Genomic DNA, 22,510 nt, shown 5'->3' with positions numbered 1-22,510 from the left:
GAGTAGTCGAATACGAATCAACTTATGATTTTCTCAAAATCTCTTAAAAAAATTATAGTTAAAAATCAATATTTTTTAATCTAAACAAACGCACTTAAAATAACTTAAATAGATAATTAGATTTATGTTTTTTTCAATAACATACTGAAACAACTTAAACAATATATAAGTGATTATTTTAAAGAAATAAGTGATTATTTCATGAAGTAAACAATAACAAACGGTTTCTATGCAAAATGTTCAATTGAGTTCAATTTGTTTTCCTCAAGCAAATATTAAACATGCAGGGTTATATATGTAATTAAATCATGGTTCTGTTCTATTGACTTGGAGTTACCAAACACAACACATAGAATATTATTATCCTGTTACATTCTGTTCTGTCCCATTCCGTTCTGTTCTGTTCTGTTCCGTTCTATCACCAAACGCTACCTACATGTCATTCAGGGACAGTTAATCATGCTAACATATAACAAATCACAACCTTTGTTATTTCAGATGAAATATTTGCTTCAAGAAATATTTCAATCACAATCATACATAAAATTGATCCAAAGTGCTTTTGCAATGGAGAACGTGTTAGATAAAATATTTACTTTAGGAAATATCGCAATAATAATGATGCATACCCTTAAAAAAAATTATTAAATGATCTCATTGAATGCTTAAAAAAAATAACGGTTTAATACCTAATAATAACAGATTCTTCATTCTCATTAAAAATAAAAAGTCAAAAACTGATTCTATTAAAAGTTAGTCAATCAAAATTAATATTATAAAAACTATTTAATGCGTAATGAATAGGTAACGGATTTTGACAAAGCATTTAGGCGTGGGATGAATGACAATAAAGAGAAAGAAATTATAAAAAAAAAGGTAAGAGACTATACGAAAACAAACTGGGGAAAAATGATTTCAACAAAGAATATCATCAGTAATCTTATAGGAAGTCATCAATTCTCGTAAAAAAGATGTCAGTATATCAAAAAAAAAAATTGTCTTCATGATTCACGTTCAGAAAATTAACATTTGTACTCTTTCTCTTGGGATTATGTTCTTTGTTTATTTGTACCATGAATCTTCTTGATTGATGGCTAGAGTCATATTATGGTTCTTCTAGACTTGTAGTTTAAATTATGTTACTCATACATAAAATGTATCATATTATGTTTCTTCTAGAACCATATAGTCCATGTTTATTTGTGCTTGAATCTTCTGGATTTATACATAAAATATATCATATTATGATTCTTCTCATACATAAAATATATCATATTATGATTCTTCTGGAACCATAGTCCTTGTTTATTTGTGCCTGAATCTTCTGGATTCATACATAAAATGTATCATATTATAATTCTTCTAAAACCATACATGTATTATACTATGAATCTTCATGATTCATAGTTTGAACATACTCATTGTGATTGTTCTGGAATCCAAGTATAATTAACAATCAATCTCCATAAAACAGGAAGAAAAAAAGGTAAAACTATATAGATGAAATCGGTCAAATAATTGAAGAATAAGTGATGTTCCCTAGCTTGATCCTTGAAGAGATAAAGAGCGCACTCGTGCTGATAACGTGTTGAGAAAATAGTGAAAGGGAGAGGGGAGAAGAGAGAATGCAAGAGTAAGACAAGGAATATTGTGGAATTGGAGGTCATAATGCTTGGTGCATCATCCTTTATTTATAGTCTTAGGGAGCTACAAGTGAGGTAAAGAAATATGAGTTTGACCCATTGACCCATGGTGGACATCTATTCACAACAACCCGAACCATTGTTGTCATTACTCGAATTAGTGCCACCTTCATTAACAGCATTTGAATTATTTTTTGGACCAGAATTATCGAAGGGCTTATTTATTGATGATCTATTGTTTTTCGTATTTAAGTCTCTTTTCTGTTTCTTAAACTCATACAAAAGTGGTTATCATGAAAATATCTTCAACAAAATACACAGTTTAGATTACTTCCACAAAACTGTCCCACTAGCATTTCAAAAAAAAAAAAAAAACAAAACTGTCCCACTAGGTATAGCAATTGGTTTACTCTGATTTTTTTTTTAAATGAGAATCCACGAAGCAATTTAGAAACTGGATTCGAGTCCTCTTGGGTCATTTTAGAGAAAACGTTTGTATATGAATCTGAACTTAGTGATGAAAAGAACGAGTTGTACGTGAAAAGGGAGGCTTGTTTGTGTCCGAGCCGGTGGGTATGCATTGATCTTTGGCGGCAATGACGGATCCAGAAAGTTTTTGTTGTGGGGGCAAAACACACATGTAAATTTAGAATGTTGAAAATATAATAATAATACTTTTAAAACCACCACCACACTCCATCACTGCCACCATTATTGACACTGTCATCGTTATCGCCACTACCACCGCCGCTGCTGCCACCACCACCACCACCGCTGCCTCCACCACCACTGTCGCCACCACCCACCACTACCGGTTCGGATGCTGCATGTTTTGATGTTCATTAGAACCCTCTTGAACAACATGCAACATCCTAACCATTGTTGTCATTACTCTAATTAGTACTCACCTTGCTATTTGTAAAACACATACAAATAAAAGAGAATTTATTCATTCACAGTTCATTTTTTCTTCCATCTTATTTTCACTTACCTTCGCTTCTTATCGATCTCTTTTTTATTTCAATCACATCATTTCATTTCTCTCATTTCTATACTATCTTTTCTTGTAATTCAGTGTGTTTTGTATCCAACAAAACATTATTCAAATAAAAATGGATGGACAAAATAAAGCAGCCAAGTACATCCAGAATTCATAACAGACTTGAATGCCAAAAATCTCAGCACCTAATAAACGAGATTAGCAACAAGCATCTCGATCCCTTGAAAAACATCAGCAGTTGAATATATCTTCAGTGCTTTAATTTAATCTGATCACTACAACATTTTTGCCCTTCTGCCGTGGACGGAAAACCACGGGCTGATGTTAAAAAACCGTGGCTGAAAGCTTACGCCGCAGTTCTGCCACGGTTTCCATGTCGCAGTGTATGTGGCCGTGGCCAAGCTCAAGTGCCACGGTTTTGTCAATTTAAAGCCACGGTTTATATAATACCGCGTTTGGAAAACCGTGGCTTTGGAAATTTGAACCGCGGTTATTTAACAAGCTAATGCCACGGTTTCTTTGTGCCTTAAATGCCACGGTTTACTAATGCCTTTTTGCCACTGTTTCTTAACCGTTGTCATTATAGTGGTTTTTAGAAATCTTTATGCCATATTTCTATTTACTTTTTAGAACCTTTTAAGCTACTTTTTTTCACCTGCGCTTGCAATCTAACATTCAAAATTCGTGTACCCCATGTCCTACCCATTATGTTCAAAATTCATGTTATGTCAATTCTTTTGCACGATTATTTATAATGTCTTCTAACGACAACTTGGATCACCCCAAATAACATTTAAGATAACTACAAGAATGAATAACTATAGTGGATAACATCTCGAATATTTAAAAAGTTAACATCTCAGACCAACCATCTCAAGATTCAAATCCACATGTAACTTAAGTGGACAACTATACTAATGAAAAAGAGTAAACAATACAATAATACATCACTTATGGAACACACAATCAGTAGCTACAAGCAGTTGGACTTGGACCTGATCAAAAATAAAAACCTTCCGATCTTGGACATGGTTATTCCCTTGGGATACATAAGTTACTGCCCTGTATCCAAGCACCTTGCCCCGGTTGGAGCAATCCCTGCAGACCCAAGATTCTCCAGGATTAAAAAAATTATGAAAATAAGCAAACATGGCAATTAAGTATTTTAGGATACCAGAATCTGAAAATCGTTTGTCACTATTGCTATTAGAACCAGTCTTCCTGATATATCCCAACTACTCATCACATGACCCATTTTTCACTGGGCTTGTTTAAGAAACCTATGTATAGTTTTGGATAGTTTTGAATAATCATATATAAGTAAAAAGAAAAATATAAAGATAACAGTTACATCACAAAATAATCAAAAGCTAATGTCAATTTTATCACAACTAAGCAAAGCATGAACTACAATATACATTTTATAAGAAAAAAAATCAAATTCCAATGGAACATAAGCAACAATAGATTTTAGTTCAGAAGCCCAAAGAACCAATAACAAAACCACACTCGCAGACACAACACAATAGCCATGAAAAAAGTTTAGAAATTTAAGGTTGCAATACTCATTGATGATGGATACCTTGAGGATGTTATCACCAGGGTATACAGAAGATGTTGTTTTTGCAAGTGGGGCTTTGATGGAGGAAGAGATAGAGAAAAGAGAGTCTCTACCAGAGGGTCTTGATGACTGAACTTGAAGTCCTACCACATTGGAGAGATGATGTTGAACAAATTCGAGACATGCTATGAAACAAGGCCTGAAGTGGATGATTCTCAGACATGTTAGTTGATAGCTGAGTTGAGGACAACCAACATAAGAGAACAAAAAAAGTAACAATCACATTCAGCATAGCCATAGCCCATCATTAAAACTAAAATGAAATCAAACCATATGAATTACATGTATTATATATTATTAGCTTGTAAAGCTACTGACATTGAAGCATAAGAACTTATCATAACAAACACAGATAAAAGCAAAGAGATCCTACTGCATAATTAAAATCAATGGCAGCTTCCTGAACCAGGATACAAAGTTATCTAGTTTATTCAATTTAATTGAGAAACAATGGGTGAGAAGCCAATACAAGATATTGAATTTAACCAACACTCCCAACCCTTTTCTCACATCCCTTCTCTCTCTGTGTTGGAAAAGCTCACTCTTTTACCTACCCACTAGTCTTACCTTGAAAAAAAATCCAACCTTTGAAAACTCTGATTGATCACCATGATTGTTAGTATCTAGAGTTGCAACATCTCATGCAATAGTTCTGTTGCTTACTAATTATGTAGCATCATCTCCTAATTAAATATAAATAACTAAATTGATGCAAAAAGAGTGTATGCGACTGTGTGAACACAATTTTCCCCCTTATTACTCGCTATTTTGTACTCTACAGACTACATAAAATGCAAAAGAGGAACTCCATGCATGGGCGGACCCACTAAGGGGCTAGGTGTGGCATTGGCCACACCGGTTTTTATTGTTTTTTTTTTTAAAAATTATATGGTTAAAAAAAAAAAGAAAAATTATTTGTTTTCTATCACCAGTTCTCAAACACGCACGCTTCTTCTCTGTTCTCAGTCTCACTCTGCTAGAAGTGCTTCAATCCTTTGATTTTATTTTCATGTTATACATGATGGTTGAGATTTTAGGATTTACAAATGATTTAAGTGAAGCACTACAAAAGCGTGATCAAGATCTTTTGAATTCTTTATCACTTGTCCAAGCCACCAAAGAAGAATTGCAAGAAATGAGGAATGATGGATGGAAAGAACTTATATCTAAGGTTATGAAAATTTGCAATAAGCATGATATTGATGTGCCTGATTTGGATGCACCGTTTGTGCAAGGGAAGAAACCTAGACGACATGCTATCACTTCTAGTGTTTCTAATTTGCATCATTATAAGCATGATTGTTTATTTAGTGTTTTAGATTTGCAGTTGCATGAGCTCAATGCTAGGTTTGATGAAGAGAATACTGAACTTTTACAATGTGTTTCATGCTTGAATCCCTCATCATCTTTTGAAGCTTTTGATGTGAAAAAATTATTGAGGATGGTTAAACTTTATCCAAATGATTTTGTTGATGTGCCGGAAGTGGTAGTGCGACATCAGCTTCAGAATTATGTTAGAAATGTTCGAAGTGATCCAAAATTTGCAAAGTTAAAAGGACTTTCAGATCTTTGTGCAAAACTTGTGGAAACAAAAAGGTGCAACACATTTGATATAGTTTATAAGCTTCTGAAGTTGGCTTTAGTCTTGCCGGTAGCTATTGCAAGTGTGGAACGTGTGTTTTCAGCTATGAAGTTTGTGAAGAGTCAGTTATGTAACAAAATGGGTGATCAATGGTTAAATGATCGTCTTGTAACTTTTATAGAAAGAGATGTTCTTGGAACAATTGACAATGATGTTATTTTAGCACATTTTCAAATAATGGATAGTAGACGATTTTCATTGTAAACTCTTGGACTATAATGTAAACTCTTCTATTTCCATGAGAAACTTTCTCTCATGGTTTTTTCTATAATATTTTTCTTTTAGTCTATGATTGCTTTTATGTTTAGCCTCACTGATATTCAAGGTCTGGATCCGCCCCTGACTCCATGAACTCTTGAACAATCAGATGAAATCCACTCAACGCCTAATAAATAATGAGAAGAAAAGAGGGTGTACATGATAAAGAGGGTTACCCATGGAGAACAAGAGGAGAATACCAGTCAACACATTGAACCACTCTTTATCCACGTGATGAGAATCGGTGGGGTTGATGGTTGATCTCGTTGCTCTCGTCGCAGAGGAAGAAGACCAGACACATGGCAAGGGTTGATGGCTCACGTCGCTTGAGATCGAAATCGCTCACGAGTACTTGAGAGCGAAGATAATCGGTGGAGGGAGAAGGGTCGCCCGAGATGAGGGAGCCAGATGAGCGGTGCTGGCGGAGGGAGGAAGGTCACGATCAATCGAGATGGAGAAAGGTAGGGTTCATAATCTTTCTCTTTTTCATCGTGAAGTTCTAATGAGAGTGAGTGTGCTGTTAGGGATTTGATTTGGGGTTTTTCTTGTTTTATTACTTTTAAATTTTTTAATGAAAAATTGGCAGAAGGAATTTTTTTCTGTCAAAAAAAGATGTAAATTTTTATTCCACGGTTATATTAATGATATGAGGTTTCCACGGTTGCTAAAGCGTAGCTATAAATCGTCCACAATTACTGAACCGTGGAATGAAATGTAGATGCCACGGTTTTCATCACCTGTGGTCATCTAGCGTCCACACTTATCGAACCGTGGCATATATTATACTTAGGCCACGGTTTTTTCTCCGTTGAAGAATTAAGCGTGGTCTAAAGTGAAAAATGGTGTAGTGGATGCATCATCCTCCACCTCAGAGGTCCAAAGGGTGAGGTTATCACGAAGAAGTTGCATGATCAAAGTGCTATCCTTGTATGATTCCTCTCCCAAGGTATCCAATTCAGATATCGCTTCATCGAAAGCGTCTTTTGCGATTTTGCAGGCACGATCAGGAGAGTTGAGAATTTCATAGTAAAAGACAGAGAAGTTCAGAGCAAGACCGAGCCTAATTGGATGAGTTGGAGCAAGTTCTGCATTAGCAATATCCTCGGCAGATTTGTAAGCGGCTAAGGTGCTCTCAGCAGACTCCTTACGCTGGTCGGATGTCTTAAACTCGGCGCGGTACCTGTAGTAATCACCCTTCATCTTGAGGTAGAAGACCTTGGATTCGGCGGAGGAGGCCGATGGGATGAGGCGTGAGTCGAGGAGATTGAGGACATCGTCGCAGATGTTACAGAGATGGGACTCTACCATGTAACGAAATTCGCGGATGTTGTCTAGGTGGTCCTCGTTACCAAGGCTCTCCTCCTTCCCCTCCTTGGAGGCGATGACGCGCCACGAAGCGCGCTTTGTGTTCATCACGTTTTTGTAGGCCACCGAGAAGTGGTTCCTCTCCTCCACCGTGAGTTCCTCGTCCTCATTGTCTGCAGCTGCGTAGACCTTCTCCATGAACTCCACCATCTCATCGTAGGCCTCAGCCTCCTCGGCGAGCTTTGCCATGTACAGGTACTTTTCACGAGTTGTGGATGCGGCCGCCATTGTCGAAACCTAAAAAAGAAAGTGAGATTTGGTTTAAGAAATAGAGAAATAAGCTGCCATTGTAAAGACGTAAAACAAAAAGTGATAGATCTGGTTTTAGAGAGAAATAAAGAAATATTCGCACTGAAGTTACCAAAATAGTTTTGAAAATAAATATTGCAGAAATTGTATTAGTATGCAATAGTTATAAGCGTACTAATAGGAGGACTTGGATCCTCTTCAGCTGCCCCTCTCTCCAGCATCTCTCATGCAAAGGAAAGTTGTCACACTACCTAATGATGGATTGGGATCCTCCCTAGCCGTGCAGCCTCTGACAATGAATAATTTCACTTATAAATAGGACTGGAGGGAGTACTTTTTATCTCATAACAATCTTACCCCTTGATTACAAGATTTAATTTATGGCTAATATTTTGCAGGAGAGATCGATGCTGGAGAGAGGGCGAGCTGGAGAGGAACTTTTCTTCTAATAGCCTACAGTATAATTAATAAATTCACAATAATAGCACGAAAAAAAAATATAGTCACTATGTATACATATAAAAGTTTGATGGAAGATAATTATTGACTGAACCAGTAACAGTATATAGAAAAAGGTAACAATATCTAGCTCTTGTGAAAAAAGATGCAGAATTCGAGATCATAAGTGGATGGAATTTTAACTCACTTTTAAAATTAGTGTTGCTGGCACAAAAGATGGAGATCGCTCTTCCCTTTCTCGAAGAAACGATGGCAAGCCAGAAAAAAAGATAAAGGTCAGAGTGATTGGTTTTGTTTTGTGCCTGAACCAAGCTTCTCAATGAGAGGATATAAATACTGGAACTAGGTGTGAATGCCAGGTAGGAAAAAATTTGAATGAAAATTAATTGTAAACTTCCCTGAACTTAGTAATTACTGTATGAGAGGTAACTCGTTCAACTTCATTTTTTTTCATTCACATTGTTTATCACATGCCTATCAAAAAAAAAAAACATTGTTTATCAATTCTTTTATAGATTAATATTGTTTATCATATAATTTATTTCTCTTTCATTTATCTCTATCTCTCTCATAAAATATTAGGTTTATTAGCACTTTTGATCCCCCAGGATTAAGAAATGTGCAAAAGTGGACCCTAAACTTTAAAAATAGCACACAACATCCCCGACATTACCTTCCGTCAACACTTTTGGTCCCCTGACAGTTTTCCGTCAAAAAAACTAACGGTTTTGATGGCAAATATGTAATTAAACAAAAAAAATATAAAAAAAACCCAAAAAATTCATCTTCTTCATCTATCATCTTCATAATTTTCTCTACTATTAAGCCCAAAAACCCAGAAAATTAAAAAGTGAAAATCATCTTCATTCTCTTTTTCATCTCCCAAATATGAATCCATCATAGGCATATATGAATTCCATGTCCAAGCAACCCGTTCCAGCAACTTTCCAAGCTTCACAGATGCTAATCCCAAGCCACAAAGTAAACGCCCCACCATTTCAATAGCAAGCCTTAAACATATCAGAAACAAATATCAGACAAGCACCATGCCTATTGTTTCCAGATTAGCGTCCCAGCAAACATAACCCAAATCAAATAAATTAGCCAAAACCACGAACAACTACAAGCTTCAGAGAATCAAATCCATAACCCACCCACCCACCGTAACCACTCTCACACACAACCACGCACACAGAGTCGCACAAGAGAGGGTGAAGAAGAGAAAGAATCGCGCTCCACCCTCTGCTCCCTCCTCCCCTACTCCCTCTTCATCAAAACCCTCGACCCCAAAACCCTCCTCTATGAAGCTGATTCGCTTAGAGGAAAAGATAAATCTAGCATTGATCTGTGAAGAAGGAGATGGATGTCCCATTGATAGGCATAGATCTGCTCAGCAAAAGAGGAGCCAATCTGTTCAGAGATTGTGGTGCTGGATTTCCCACCAATCTGTTAAGCTTCATCCTTGACGGTTTAAAGGAAGGTATCGATCAGATCAGAGGAAAACGAGTGAAAAAATCTGGGTCTATTGTTAAGAGGAAAAGGCACTGATTTGTTCATCATTTTCTTCTAATTGGTGAATTTGTTTTGTCTTCCGGATCTGGGTTTTGATAACTTTGTTTTTTATGTGTTGATGAGGTTTGGGGAAAACTTATTTTTCTGGGTTTGTTCTTATTTTTGGGTTTCAGGAGGAGTGCTATGAGAGAATAGGTTTTTGCAAACTCAGTTTTAGGTTTGAAGATGATGAATATGATGGAGGAAGAAGATGAACATCAAGGGTTTTCTGGGCTTCTAATTTTTTTCTATTTTTTAGATTAATTTTTGGATTCAATTGCAATTTTGGTCCCGAAACCGTTAGTTTTTTGACGGAAAACTGTCTGGGGACCAAAAGTGTTACGGAAGCTAATGTCGGGGAGCATAAATGCTATTTTTATAGTTTAGGGACCACTTTTACACATTTCTTAATTCTGGGGACCAAAAATGCTAATAAGCCAAAATATTAAGTACAATAGGTGTGAATATTTTATTATAAGGCATTACTTGCAGAAGTAATCAATCCAACGCAGCTTGCCAGTTGCTAATAATTAAATCAAAAACAATTTGGACACTACTTAACATTTCCTTTTTAAAACTACCAATTATGAGCTTGAAGTCACCCTACAATAATATATTAATTAATTAATTTTCAAAGTTTAGGGATTGTCTAAATGACCCATGATAAAGTTTGGGTTAAATAACCCATCATCCAATCACATTAGAGATAAATGAGTTGGAAATAAATTAATAAATAAAATATAGAAATTTCACCTCACTTATCTCCAATGTGATTTGATGATAGGTTATTTAACCCAAACTTTATCATGGATCATTTAGACATCCCTTATAAAAAATGCGTCAGAAAAGTTATAGTCTTCTTCTCAACGTGGAAGGCAATGTCAAACAAAAAAAAAACTTGGAAGGGTGGATCAGTTAGAACATATTTTTATAACCCATATGCATATGTTTATATGCATTAACCTTCAATGTAAATGTTTTGGCATCTAAAAAACGTAAGGACTACTTTGGACAATTGTATTAAAATGCACAAGAAGTCCTAGAAATAAAATAAAACAGAGAATGAAAACAGGGGAAGTAAAACAGAACCACACTCGGACTCATGGTACACCGCAAGGGAGGAAATACTAATGATCAAGGGTGGATTTCCTTTCCCCGCACAGCCAAGATGCCTCAGAAGTCAGAACACAGCCTGTTTTACTTGGAAGCTAGGCTGGCTTAATATAAAACGATGGTTTTTTCATGAATTCTTTGAATAATGCATTTCTTATTATATCGTATTCACCACTTGCTCTTGAACATGAGAGCATCAAACACATCAGAAATTTGACCCATTTGTTAGGTGAATTGCTTATAACTTGCATTTTTGTTTTGAATAATAGGATTAAAGATAGCACCCATTTGTTCAGTTAAAAGATTAACCACTTCGTTGTTACTCTCATTTATTTGTTGTCTTACAAACTATAGAGCATTATTAGCAAAGTATAGCCTTTAACGACATCACTGTTCCCAAACGTACTGAATTGAGTGAAGTTATTTTGTCCTAAATGATTTAGCCCTCAAGTACAACCCAATAATTGACTTCTAGGTGCAACGGTTGGAATAACAGGCTCGTAATACACAGCAGCCCATGTCCCTAATCCTGCCATGAGTGTCGTAGGCATCCTATAAGGAAAAGGATTTTGCATAGACTCAACCCAATGTCTGGCTGAATCATCTCATTCAAAAGTTGTGTTGCAATTGGGGTTGTGAGGCTAGGCATGTTTCCTGCCATTGAAACAAGCTTACTCGCAGAAACAGTTATGTTCTGTGGGTAAGTAATTTCTCCAAGAACAAGAATGCTTTTCGCAGAAGACATTGGCACAGTCTGACCACTACTCCCGTTATCATTTTCTAGATTTTGATGTTTATTAGAACCCTCTTGAACAACAACATTCGAACCATTGTTGTCATTACTCCGATTAGTGTCACCTTGATTAACAGCGTTTGAATTATTTTTTGGACCAGAATTATTGAAGGGATTATTTGTTAAGTATGACTCATAGGCAGTGGTCATTGGGGCAATGGGTCGCGGTCCGCTCGCGTAGCGGCCCATGAAGAAGTTATCACGAAGAAGTTGCATGATCAAAGTGCTATCCTTGTATAATTCCTCTCCCAAGGTATCCAATTCAGATGTCGCTTCGTCGAAAGCCTCTTTTGCGATTTTGCAGGCACGATCAGGAGAGTTTAGAATTTCATAATAAAACACAGAGAAGTTCAGAGCAAGACCGAGCCTAATTGGATGAGTTGGAGCAAGTTATGCATTAGCAATATCCTCGGCAGATTTGTAAGCGATCAAGGTGCTCTTAGCAGACTCCTTACGCTGGTCGAAGGTCTTAAACTCAGCGCGGTACCTGTAGTAATCGCCCTTCATCTTGAGGTAGAAGACCTTGGGTTCCGCGGAGGAGGCGGACGGGATGAGGCGTGAGTCGAGGAGATTGAGGACTTCGTCGCAAATGTTACAGAGATGGGACTCCATCATGGAACAAAAATCGCCGATGCTGGTCACATGGTCTTCGTTGCGGAGGCTATCCTCCTTCTGCTCCTTGGAGACAAAGTTGATAGAATCGCGATTCTACGTAGGAACGGAGAGGAGGTGCAGAATCGTAAACTCATAAAAACATAACAGGGACGCTACAATTCCTCAAATATATATAAATATATTATATGCATATAATTCATATATGCATACAAAATACCTTAACATAAAAAAAATCCTTTTAAATAATAACAAACACTCTGATAGACTTGCATAACATATAATATTGTCTCATAACGTACTCAAGTACCAAAATGTACCAAAATAAAGCATTACATCTCAATATGACTAATATATATTATATACAAAATGGTGCAACTCTGTGTATAATATTTCAACAGAACAATAAATTACTATTTAAATTACTGAATACTTTTTTATCATGAGCAATGTTGCCCGTCGATTACAAGATTTATGGCTAATATTTTGCAGGAGAAATGCTGAAGAGAGGGCGAGCTGGAGAACAACTTTTCTTCTAATAGCGTACCGGATAGTTAATAGATTCATAATATTATTACTAGCTAATAGCACCCAAAAAAAAAAATATAGTCACTATACATCAATGTTCAGAAAACCGGACCGGCCATCAAATCGGTCAAAACACTGATTCAAGGTTTAAAGGTTGAACCGGGAATTGTAGTGATTTAAATAATACATCATATATGTTAATATAGATAAATATGTTATATTTGTGAATAGTGAATACGTTTTTAATAGTATATGATAAAATTATTTTTTATGACATAAAAATAAAGAATATAGAGGAGGTCTCCATTTACTCCAAGAGTAACTTCATTCACACCCTCCATTTTATTAGAATTTAATGGTTATGATTATATACCTATCCCACCCTCACGTGATCCTCATCTATTCTTTCTTCCCCAAATTGTGCGCGATCATTTTTCACTGTGTTCTCCTACTCTGAATTGTGCGTCCCCATCGATGAATACTTATCACACCCTGAAGCACTTATCAATTCTTGTATGGTTTTTTAAATGAATCGTAAAATCCATAGTCGTATAATAGTTTGAACATAGGAATCAAGTCTCAAGATGGATACAATCACGGATAGGGAAACAAAGTCATTCAGCTTACAATGATGGAGAAAAATTGCACCCTGGAAACTAAGTCATAAGGACCTAAGCATCCATCCCACCCTTATTATACATTTAATAAAGAAAATTGTGCCCCGGAAACTATGTTCCAATTATGTTCTAACTTGGAATTAGGAAAAATTGCTGTCAATTTTACCTTCATTTTCTTTTTTGGGATTTTAGGGTTTTACGACAACTTTTTAATCTCTGATGCATGGGTACGGCGGTTTTGGCCGCGTACCCGTACCGGGTACGTACCCGGTACGCATACGCTGCGGGTACGCGTACGGTACGTACCCGGTGCGTACCCTTTCCAAAAAAAAAAAAAATTGGTTAAACGACGTCGTTTTGGCTTTTGAAAAAAAAAAAACCCTAAGTCGCGTAAAACGGTGAAAGTCGTGAAACCCAGCAGAAGGAGAAGCAAAGCAAGACGAAGGAAACCCTAAGCCGTGCTCTCCTCCACCAACCAGGGGCGGATTCACCGCCTGGCGAGCTCAGGCCTGTGCCCGAGCTCTGGGAAAAAAAAAAACTTTTTTCTTTAGAACAGGTAAGCTTTTGGGGAAAAAAGAAGAAGAGAGAAAGGGCAAATTTTTTGAACAGAGACAAGTGAGTGAGAGCTTCGAGCCATGCTTTCTTCATCCTGATTACTGGAGTTTGCTTCCGTATCCTTTTTCCTCCCAGGCTCATTTTGCTACCCACCTTCCTCCATCGCACCCTCCCTAGATCTGGTAGTTATGAATAATGGTTCTTTCTCTCAACCTTTCTTGGTTGCATCAAAACTTTGTGTGTTCTGCTCAAAAGCTAAAGTGGGTAGTTTTTTACTTTAGTGGGTGTTTGTGTCAGAAGAATTGAAATTGCTAAGCTAGCCACGTGATTACATGTTTTCTTCCTTGGCTATCTGGGCCCCTTTGTTTTGTTCCGGGCTTGGCCTGTCTTGAATGAAACTTTAATATAAAAAAAGTTTTTCATGTGCATACATATATCTAACGTACCCGTACCCCTGTTTTTTCAAAAATCGCGTACCGCGTACCCAATACCGTACCCGTACCCGTGCAACACAGTTTTTAATTTATCATTGTTTTGTTTTTGTCATTCCTTCATCGTCAATGGATCAACAATACATACACAAGTTGAATAATAAGGCCAAGGTAAACCCAGAACAACGCAGGTAAAGTAGGAGGACCAATGTGAGAAAATGGTATCACCCACAATTTGAAGAAGGAAGAACCGTGAATGAAGAAGTTAGAGCTAGGGTCACGTGAAAGTGTGGTACGTATATAATCACAACCGTTAAATTCTAATAAAATTAAGGGTTGGGATGGGGAGTAACTCTAAAGAGTTACTCTTGGAGTAAATAGAGCCCTCCTCAAGAATATAATATTACATTTACATAATTATTACTTAATTTATCTCTATATTCACATAAATATAAACTATTAGGAAAATTTGTGCTACTGGTAAGCAGAAGGATGTTGGAGCTTCGCTTGAAGAGATTGCTGTGATTCCGGTGGCTGAGGTTTCACAGGATAGGTCCCTTTCTCTGATTCTCCCTGAAGCTCACAGTTTCGGTCGTGCTTTGACATTTTAATTGTCAAACAAGTAGGTGTTGTCGCCATTGGTTCTGAAGAGGAAGCCATCTAGAGCTTGGCCGGACATTTTGTTATTAATCATCCGAGGCTCTACGGCAATCCTTAGCAAAGTTTTTTGGTGTTCGGTTGTTCTTTGTTGGGGTTTTTGGAGTTTGAGCTACTTTTCTTATCTGTCCCCTTTTCATCCTCTTTGATTTGTTTTGCTGGTTGTTTGTGGCTTCTTTTTTAGGGGTTTTTCTATTGCTCGGGCACTTGTGCAGGGGTTTTTGTTGTTTGCTTTGGTTGTTTTCTAGGCGTTTGTTATTGGTTATTGTTTGGCTTGACCATTTTTTGATGCCTTTGAGGAGGGTTGTACACCTTATCTATTTCCTCATTATCATGGAATATATTTCTGTTTTCTAAAAAAAATACTATGTGTATTTTCTTAAAACTATGAGTCTAATACATTATTGTGAAGTACAAATTGTTAAAATATTAAGCAAAAGTCTGTAATTGCATTGATGCCATTGTAGGTGTGCTAGCACATGTTTTCGTGCAATAAATGATGTTACGTATATTAGAAAACTTCAATTGTGTGTCACAGTGGTACCAAGAAATTTTCGCTTCCCCACGTTGTGTTTGAACCCAATTGCCTACATTTTTTCATTTTTCACAATAACCAAAAACTGTTTGAAAAAAAATTAACAAAACACCGGTTCAGGGAGTGCCTGGTTTAATAAGGTGACTGAACCGGACATAGACCCGGTTCCCGATTAAACCAGGTCGACCGGACGGTCCGGATTTTTGAACTATGCTATACATATAAAAGTTTGATGGAAGATAAGAATTCACTAAACCAGTAAATAAAAAGACAATAATATCTATTCATTGTGAAAAAAAATGTAAAAATAAAGATAAGAAGTGAATGGAATTTTAACGGGTAAATAGCCAAGTTCGTCCCTGAATGTGTCAACCGCCTTCAACTTAGTCCCTAACCTTTAAAAATGTCGCATGCGGTCCTTGGATGTGGCAAAACTCATTCACGTTAGTCCGTGGGTTAAAAAAAGTTGACGGACATTAACAGAAGTAGTGATGTGGATTTTTTTTTCTATTATGGAGCGCTGACATGGAAATTACTTTTTTTCCCCGAAAACTGAAACTCTCAGGGCTCAAATGGTAGTCAAATTGGTCCTTCCCCAACCTTCATCTTCTTCCTCCCAACCCAACCTTCAAAAATCAGAAACTCAACACCATTGAAGCCACACCAACAACCACCACCACCACCAAATCCCCCTCTCACCCAACACCACCACCACCACCACCACTGAAACCCTCTTCCACCAACACCAACCTCCCTCAGCCTTCCTCTTCTTCCACCATATCTGAGAATCTGCAAACAGCCTCTATAATGGCAATTTGAGCTTAACAAGTTTTAACAATAATGGAAATTTTGCTCTGTGCCAACACTCCAAACACAAGGCTCAAGAATGTGTTGCAATCACAAAATAGGGACAAACAAAAAATAGAAAAGAAAAGTTAAAGACGCAAAACAAAGGAAACGAGAGTCAGATTGCTGGGTTATGCATTCCTAGCCAATATCTTTATGTTAACACAAACGAATTGCAAACTCCCTAAGTCATACCATAAGCAGCAAAAATCCCATATATCAAGCAATGATACAATGCTCAAGAAATTTTGCTGGGGATCAAATCAAAAGCAAGAGGAAATTAGCATAAATGGGGGGATTCAACACAGTGCAAAGGAGCTTCACGAACACCCGCCTTCTTTTTGTCTTCTTCCACCATCAAAAGGCATGATAGTACCATTCCTCACCTTCAAACCACCATGAAACTTCTCCATTTCCCTCCATAGCCATGACCAAACACCACCTTCACTAACACATAAAAAACAGCACCACCACCATCTCCTTCCTCCGTTAAATGACAGCTTCCATGAACCCATAAAGAAAAAATACTGAGCCAATTTCTTCACACCATAATACGCTTCCTACAAGCCCCACACTCTCAACCATAGCCACTGTGAAATCAATCTTTCTCCTCAACCTATGACCTCAACCCTGTCACTGAACTGAACCACCAAAGCCTTCCACCCTCACAACAAGCCATCACAATTTACAACACCAAATCTCAGCCAGGGGAAAAGATGGAAGAGAGCCCAAACCTCCATCGGCCAACAACGACCTTCATCGGAACCCACCCAACCCTCACCGCTGTCACCTTCAAACCTCCGCGCCAGAGCCCTTGCCCCATCGCCAGGGCCCACACGCTCATCACCTTCATTCCTCGCCGGTACGTAGTCGCTCTCCTTCTATCTCCGTCTCCCTGTTCCTCACCTTCGATTGCTTCCTCTCTCAGATTTCACGATCTCTCTTCCCTCTGCAAGTGTGTCATGGATCCTTTTGTTGGGTCCAGGTGGGCCAGCATCATGCCTGCTAGGTAGCGTTCGAAACGGGGCGCTGTCTGCTACGCTATAAGGAAATAACGTTGCGCCCTCACTAACACCAATTGGTTTTGGCGTAGTGGTAAGCGCGTGATCTTTCAATTGCTATCAGAGCCAGGTCCCGTGTTCGAATCCCACGGATGGCATGCTGTGCAGCTAGTTTGGCTGGCAGGTGCTGGGGGGGATTGTTGGGTCCAGGTGGGCCAGCATCATGCCTGCTAGGTAGCGTTCGAAACGGGGCGCTGTCTGCTACGCTATAAGGAAATAACGTTGCGCCCTCACTAACACCAATTGGTTTTGGCGTAGTGGTAAGCGCGTGATCCTTCACCTTTGGCCCAATCGGTTGATGTGGGTATTTTGTGGGTTTTTCTGGAGCAAAAACTATCTTTCTTATTAATGCTAGCCCAATGGTAAAGGGAATGGTATGCTGTAAATATTTTGCAGGAAAATAAGCAAATAACATCTTCCACCAAGTTCGCCAACGACAATGCCCTTAACCTGCGAATCTGAGATCTGATTTGGTGGAAGAAGATAAAGGTTGAGGAAGGTTGGCGTTGGTGGAAGAGGGTTTCGGTGGTGGTGGTGGAAGTGGTGGTTGGTGGGGCTTCAATGGTGTTGGGTTTCTGATTTTCAAGGTTGGGTTGGGAGGAAGAAGATGAAGGTTGAGAAGGGACCAATTTGACCACTATTTGAACCAATCAGCATATGACATGTGTCCTGAGAGTTTCATTTTTGGGGGGAAAGTAAGTAATTTCCACGTCAGCACTCCAGAATGGAAAAAAAAAATCCACATCACTACTTCCGTTAACGTCCGTCAACTTTTTTTTAACCCAGGGACTAACGTGAATGAGTTTTGCCACATCCAGGGACCGCAGGTGACATTTTTAAAATTTAGGGACTAAGTTGAAGGCGGTGGACACATTCAGGGACGAACTTAGCTATTTACCCGAATTTTAACTCACCTCAAAATTAATTTGCTGGCACAAAAGATGGAGACCGCTCTTCCCTTCTCGAAACGATGGCAAGCAAGGAAAAATATAAAGGGTCATTGAAAGGATATAAATACTGGAACTACGTGTGAATGCCAGCTGGGTAAAAAATTTGAATGTTAATTAATTTTAAACTTCCATGGACTTAGTAATTATGAGTTAGTTATTCGTTCACTCTTCACTTTTCTTTCATCTCATCAGTGGCGGAGGCAGGGGGAGGTCTGGCACTGCCATGGTCCCCCCACCATTATTTACAATTTCTTTAAAATGGTTGTATAAAATTGCTTGTTAACATCATTTTCTTTATATTTTCAAATAGTATAACCATGTTGGCTCAAATTGACCTCACCCAACCCAAAGTTCTCCCTCCGCACTGATTAATTTTTCTGATGTGTTAAGCGTAGGTCATTTCTGTTGTTTATATTAACATTCCTTTAAAAACAAAAACAAAAGGATTAGTGGCAGATGCTAGAAAATTGGCATGCACATGATAGACTGAGTAAGGATAACTAAGGTTTGGTATGCATACCGATGGAGGCAGGGAACAGGAACTAGTGCATCAAATTTATAATAAAAGTCAACGCCTATCCCCATCAAATAAGCCAGTCATATCTTAATATATATATTTATATGCCAATGTCAAACAAAATATTTTATATATCTCTTTTTAGCAATACGCAGAGCAGCATCTACTTATTAATAGAGAGCAGTGTGAATGCTAGCTAGAAAACAAATTTGAATGTAAATTAACTGTTAACATCCATATCATAAGGCGCAAGACTTGGTAATTATAAATACAATACTGGTGCTTGCCCATTGTGCACAAGGTGAGAGGAAGATCATACAAATCATGAGATAGTGCACAAGTTACTTGAGACTATATGAGCTCAAAATGATGATAAGGAAAAGCATGTAGATTGTTCATACAGCTCTCAAGAATAGAGTTTCAATGTAAATGAGAATATGTACGTGAAGATCTCTAAGAAAAAGCAAGAGTGAAAAAGAAGAAAGAAAAGGCTCAAATGAAAAGATACAAGTTCTAACCCTTAGAGAGAAAAAACAAAGAGTGAGCAGTGGCGGACCCAGGACCGGAGGTCTGGGGTTCAAATTTTTCAAACGAACATATCGGTAAAAATTATTTAAAAACAATTTTAATATGTACCAAATCAATTGGAGATTTCACATATATGATATACCAAATCAATTAGAGATTTCATATATACCAAATCAATTGCAATTTCTAATACAACAATATCAAATCAATAAATTGGGGATTTCATAAAAATCAGGGTTTTCACATAAATTAAAATTAGGGATTACAGTTTAGCTGTTTAGGGCTTACCTGTGAGAAGAGTAGAAGAAGAAGAAGAACCAATAATTGAAGAATAAGAACCACAACAATTGATCGATGCTAGAACTGAAGAAGAAGATTGAAGAGAGAGGATTGAACTGAAGAAGAAGATTGAAGAGAGAGAATTGAACTGAAGAAGAAGATTGAAGAAGAGAGACTGAGAGCGTTCAACGTTGTGCGTGGAGCGTGGTGCTTGTTTTCAGTGTGTCACGCTTGTATGAGAGAGAGTGGGGTAAGTGAGTGTTGGGTCTTAATTTGGTGCAAATAGATGCAAACTTGGTCTACTAGTTCAATTTAAAATTTTCACGGGGTTCAAAAAAAAATTATATAATGGGGTAAGTGCAATTTTGTTTCCAAGGGGTTCATCTGAACCCCCTAAGCCCCTCATCCTAAGCTAGATCCACACTGAGAGTGAGTGAAGTAAAAAATACTTTCACGTCTAGTCGACAGTTTGATCAAGTCATATAAGTTAGGATTGAGAGCACCCTGAATCTATCAACTCTATCTTATACAACTCTTAAAGATGAATGCCTTTGTAGAAAATCTGTAAGCATCTCTTCAGTATGCATGAACTGAACTTCATGCAACCCAAGAATAATATTTGGGAAGCCTAAGAGGCTTGTACAATAATACATGTAAGAAAAAGTCCTAAGAATACTGGTGAGTGGCTGACGAGGAATGAGAAAGAATACTAATGAGAACCTGGAGAGGCATGGTAAAAGAATAAGAATACTAGTAAAGAGAAGTCCTTGATACTTGGATTTTAGTGAAATGCTTGGTGGATACCAAGGAATGGACGTAGACCTTTACTTTGGGGTGAACCATGATAAAATGTGTGTGCATTGCCCGCTGCCCTATGTTCCTATAGACGATGTTTAATCAATTCTACTAGAGCGATCAATAGAAACCATGAGAGATCTAGTCAATCGCGATTGAATTTCATAGTCACAATCCAACCGCCCCTTATTGTGTCCTTGTGGTTTCCCTTCTTTCCTCTACAACAATGGTTATGGCATTCAGACCCATTGGGTCTCAACCCGTTCTCTTGAATCCTTTCCTCTGCTACGACCTTGTATGATTCCTCTACCAAGGTATCTGATTCAGATATCGCTTCGTCAAAAGTCTCTTTTGCAAGTTTTATAGCACAATCTGGAAATTTGAGCAGTTCATAGTAAAACACAGAGAACTTCAGAGCATGACCGAGCCTAACTGGATGAATATCCTCACTATATTTGTAAGTGAGAAAGGTACTCTATGTGGACTCCGTACTCTAGATGCCTTTCTTGAACTTATCGAGGTACATATGGTAATCGCCCTTCATATTTAGGTAGAAGACCTTGGATTCAGTGGAGGAGGCCGAGGGGATGAGGTGTGAAACAAGGACATTGAGGATTTCATCACAAATGTTGCAGAGCTCGGACTCAATCTTGGATTGGTAGTCGCGGATGATGGTGATGTGGTCCTCGTTGCAGCTACTTTCCTCGTTCTACTCAATGGAGGCTATGATGCGCCACGAGTCACGTGTAACTCCCATCACATTCTTGTAGGCCACCGAGAGGGTTCGTGTCCTCCAGTGTGAGGTCCTTGTTGTCGGTGGTGGCAGAGACCTTCTCCATGAACTCCACCATATTATCGTAGCGCTTGGTCTGCTCGGCGATCTTAACCATGTACACGTACTTTTCGCGGGGCGAATCGGCGAGGGTATTGCTCTCAGCGGTCTTCTTACGCTTGGCACTGATCTTGAACATAGCTAAGTACTTGTTGTAATCACCATTCATCTTAAGGAAGAAGTCCTTGAAATCGGTAGAGGAGGCGAAGGGAATGAGTTGCGAGTCTAAGAGCTCGAGGATGCCTTCAATCTTATTTATTATATAAACCACATGCATATTTTTGTTGTCAACCATATTAATTGATTGAAAGTACCTGAGGCAATCATATTCAAGCCGGATAAGCTGTGCAACTAAGAGTTAAGAGTAACTTTAGGAAAGCCAGTTAAGCATGAAAATAAACAACAAATCTGATGTCAATCTTGTTAAAAAATCGGTTGCTCATGGAAGGAGCAAGTATACTGAAACACGGTCCATTTCAGACCAAGTGGAGAAGGAGAAGGTGGAACTAGTGTACTGTGCAACCAAGGACCAAGTTGCTGCTGATATACTTACTAAAGTTGTGAAGGCTGATCAAGTTGAAAAACATAATTAGAAGAGAGTTGTGAAAATACAAGAGCTCAAGGACCAGATTTATAACAGAAGCAAGAGTTAGGGACTTATTTTGTAGTAGTTAGTACTTAATTTCTTACAGCTGTAAAAGTTTGTTAGGATTAGTTATAACTGTAATTAGTTAGTGATTACAGTATAAATAGAACTTGGTTCATAAAACTTTGTAATCTGAAAATTTCATTCAATAGATTCAATACATTTTCATCTTCTTCTTCCTCAAGCTTCCTCTATAAGCTTGCTTAAGTTTTCTTTGATGGTATCAGAGCCCTAACAAGGGACTCCACCATCACAAAGCTTCCGCAACAATGGTGACACGACAGAACCAGAATCAGAATTACAATGCAGTGCTTCATGTGGTGCTTAATCCTTCTCAAAATCCAGGATCACCGTATTACATACACTAAAGAGAAAATTCTTCAACAACAATGGTGAATCCACCTCTGAATGGCAGAAACTACGTACA

At 37.9% G+C, this 22,510-nt stretch overlaps 1 protein-coding gene and 2 pseudogenes across 2 annotated transcripts; 1 reads left to right on the top strand and 2 right to left on the bottom strand.

Annotated features, from left to right (window-relative positions):
- The first annotated feature begins 5,399 nt into the window (after positions 1 to 5,399).
- Positions 5,400 to 6,616, top strand: LOC130728898 (uncharacterized; annotated as a pseudogene).
- A 140-nt stretch (positions 6,617 to 6,756) lies between these two features.
- Positions 6,757 to 8,582, bottom strand: LOC130728897 (14-3-3-like protein). 2 transcript variants are annotated; one of them, XM_057580476.1, is made up of 3 exons: positions 8,425 to 8,555; positions 7,954 to 8,231; positions 6,757 to 7,766 (listed from the first exon to the last, which is right to left on the bottom strand). In XM_057580476.1, the coding sequence occupies exon 3, from the start codon at positions 7,755 to 7,757 to the stop codon at positions 6,981 to 6,983; it is 777 nt and encodes a 258-aa protein (XP_057436459.1). In that variant the 5' UTR covers positions 7,758 to 7,766; positions 7,954 to 8,231; positions 8,425 to 8,555; the 3' UTR covers positions 6,757 to 6,980. The 2 variants fall into 2 exon arrangements, with proteins under 2 accessions (XP_057436459.1, XP_057436458.1); XM_057580475.1 differs by lacking the exon at positions 7,954 to 8,231 and having other exon boundaries at positions 8,425 to 8,582.
- A 12,168-nt stretch (positions 8,583 to 20,750) lies between these two features.
- LOC130717766 (14-3-3-like protein) lies at positions 20,751 to 21,525 on the bottom strand (annotated as a pseudogene).
- Positions 21,526 to 22,510: the final 985 nt, after the last annotated feature.

Source organism: Lotus japonicus, chromosome 1, assembly GCF_012489685.1.
Source record: "Lotus japonicus ecotype B-129 chromosome 1, LjGifu_v1.2".
NCBI lineage: Eukaryota > Viridiplantae > Streptophyta > Magnoliopsida > Fabales > Fabaceae > Lotus > Lotus japonicus.
This window is presented reverse-complemented; position numbering and strand designations above follow the sequence as displayed.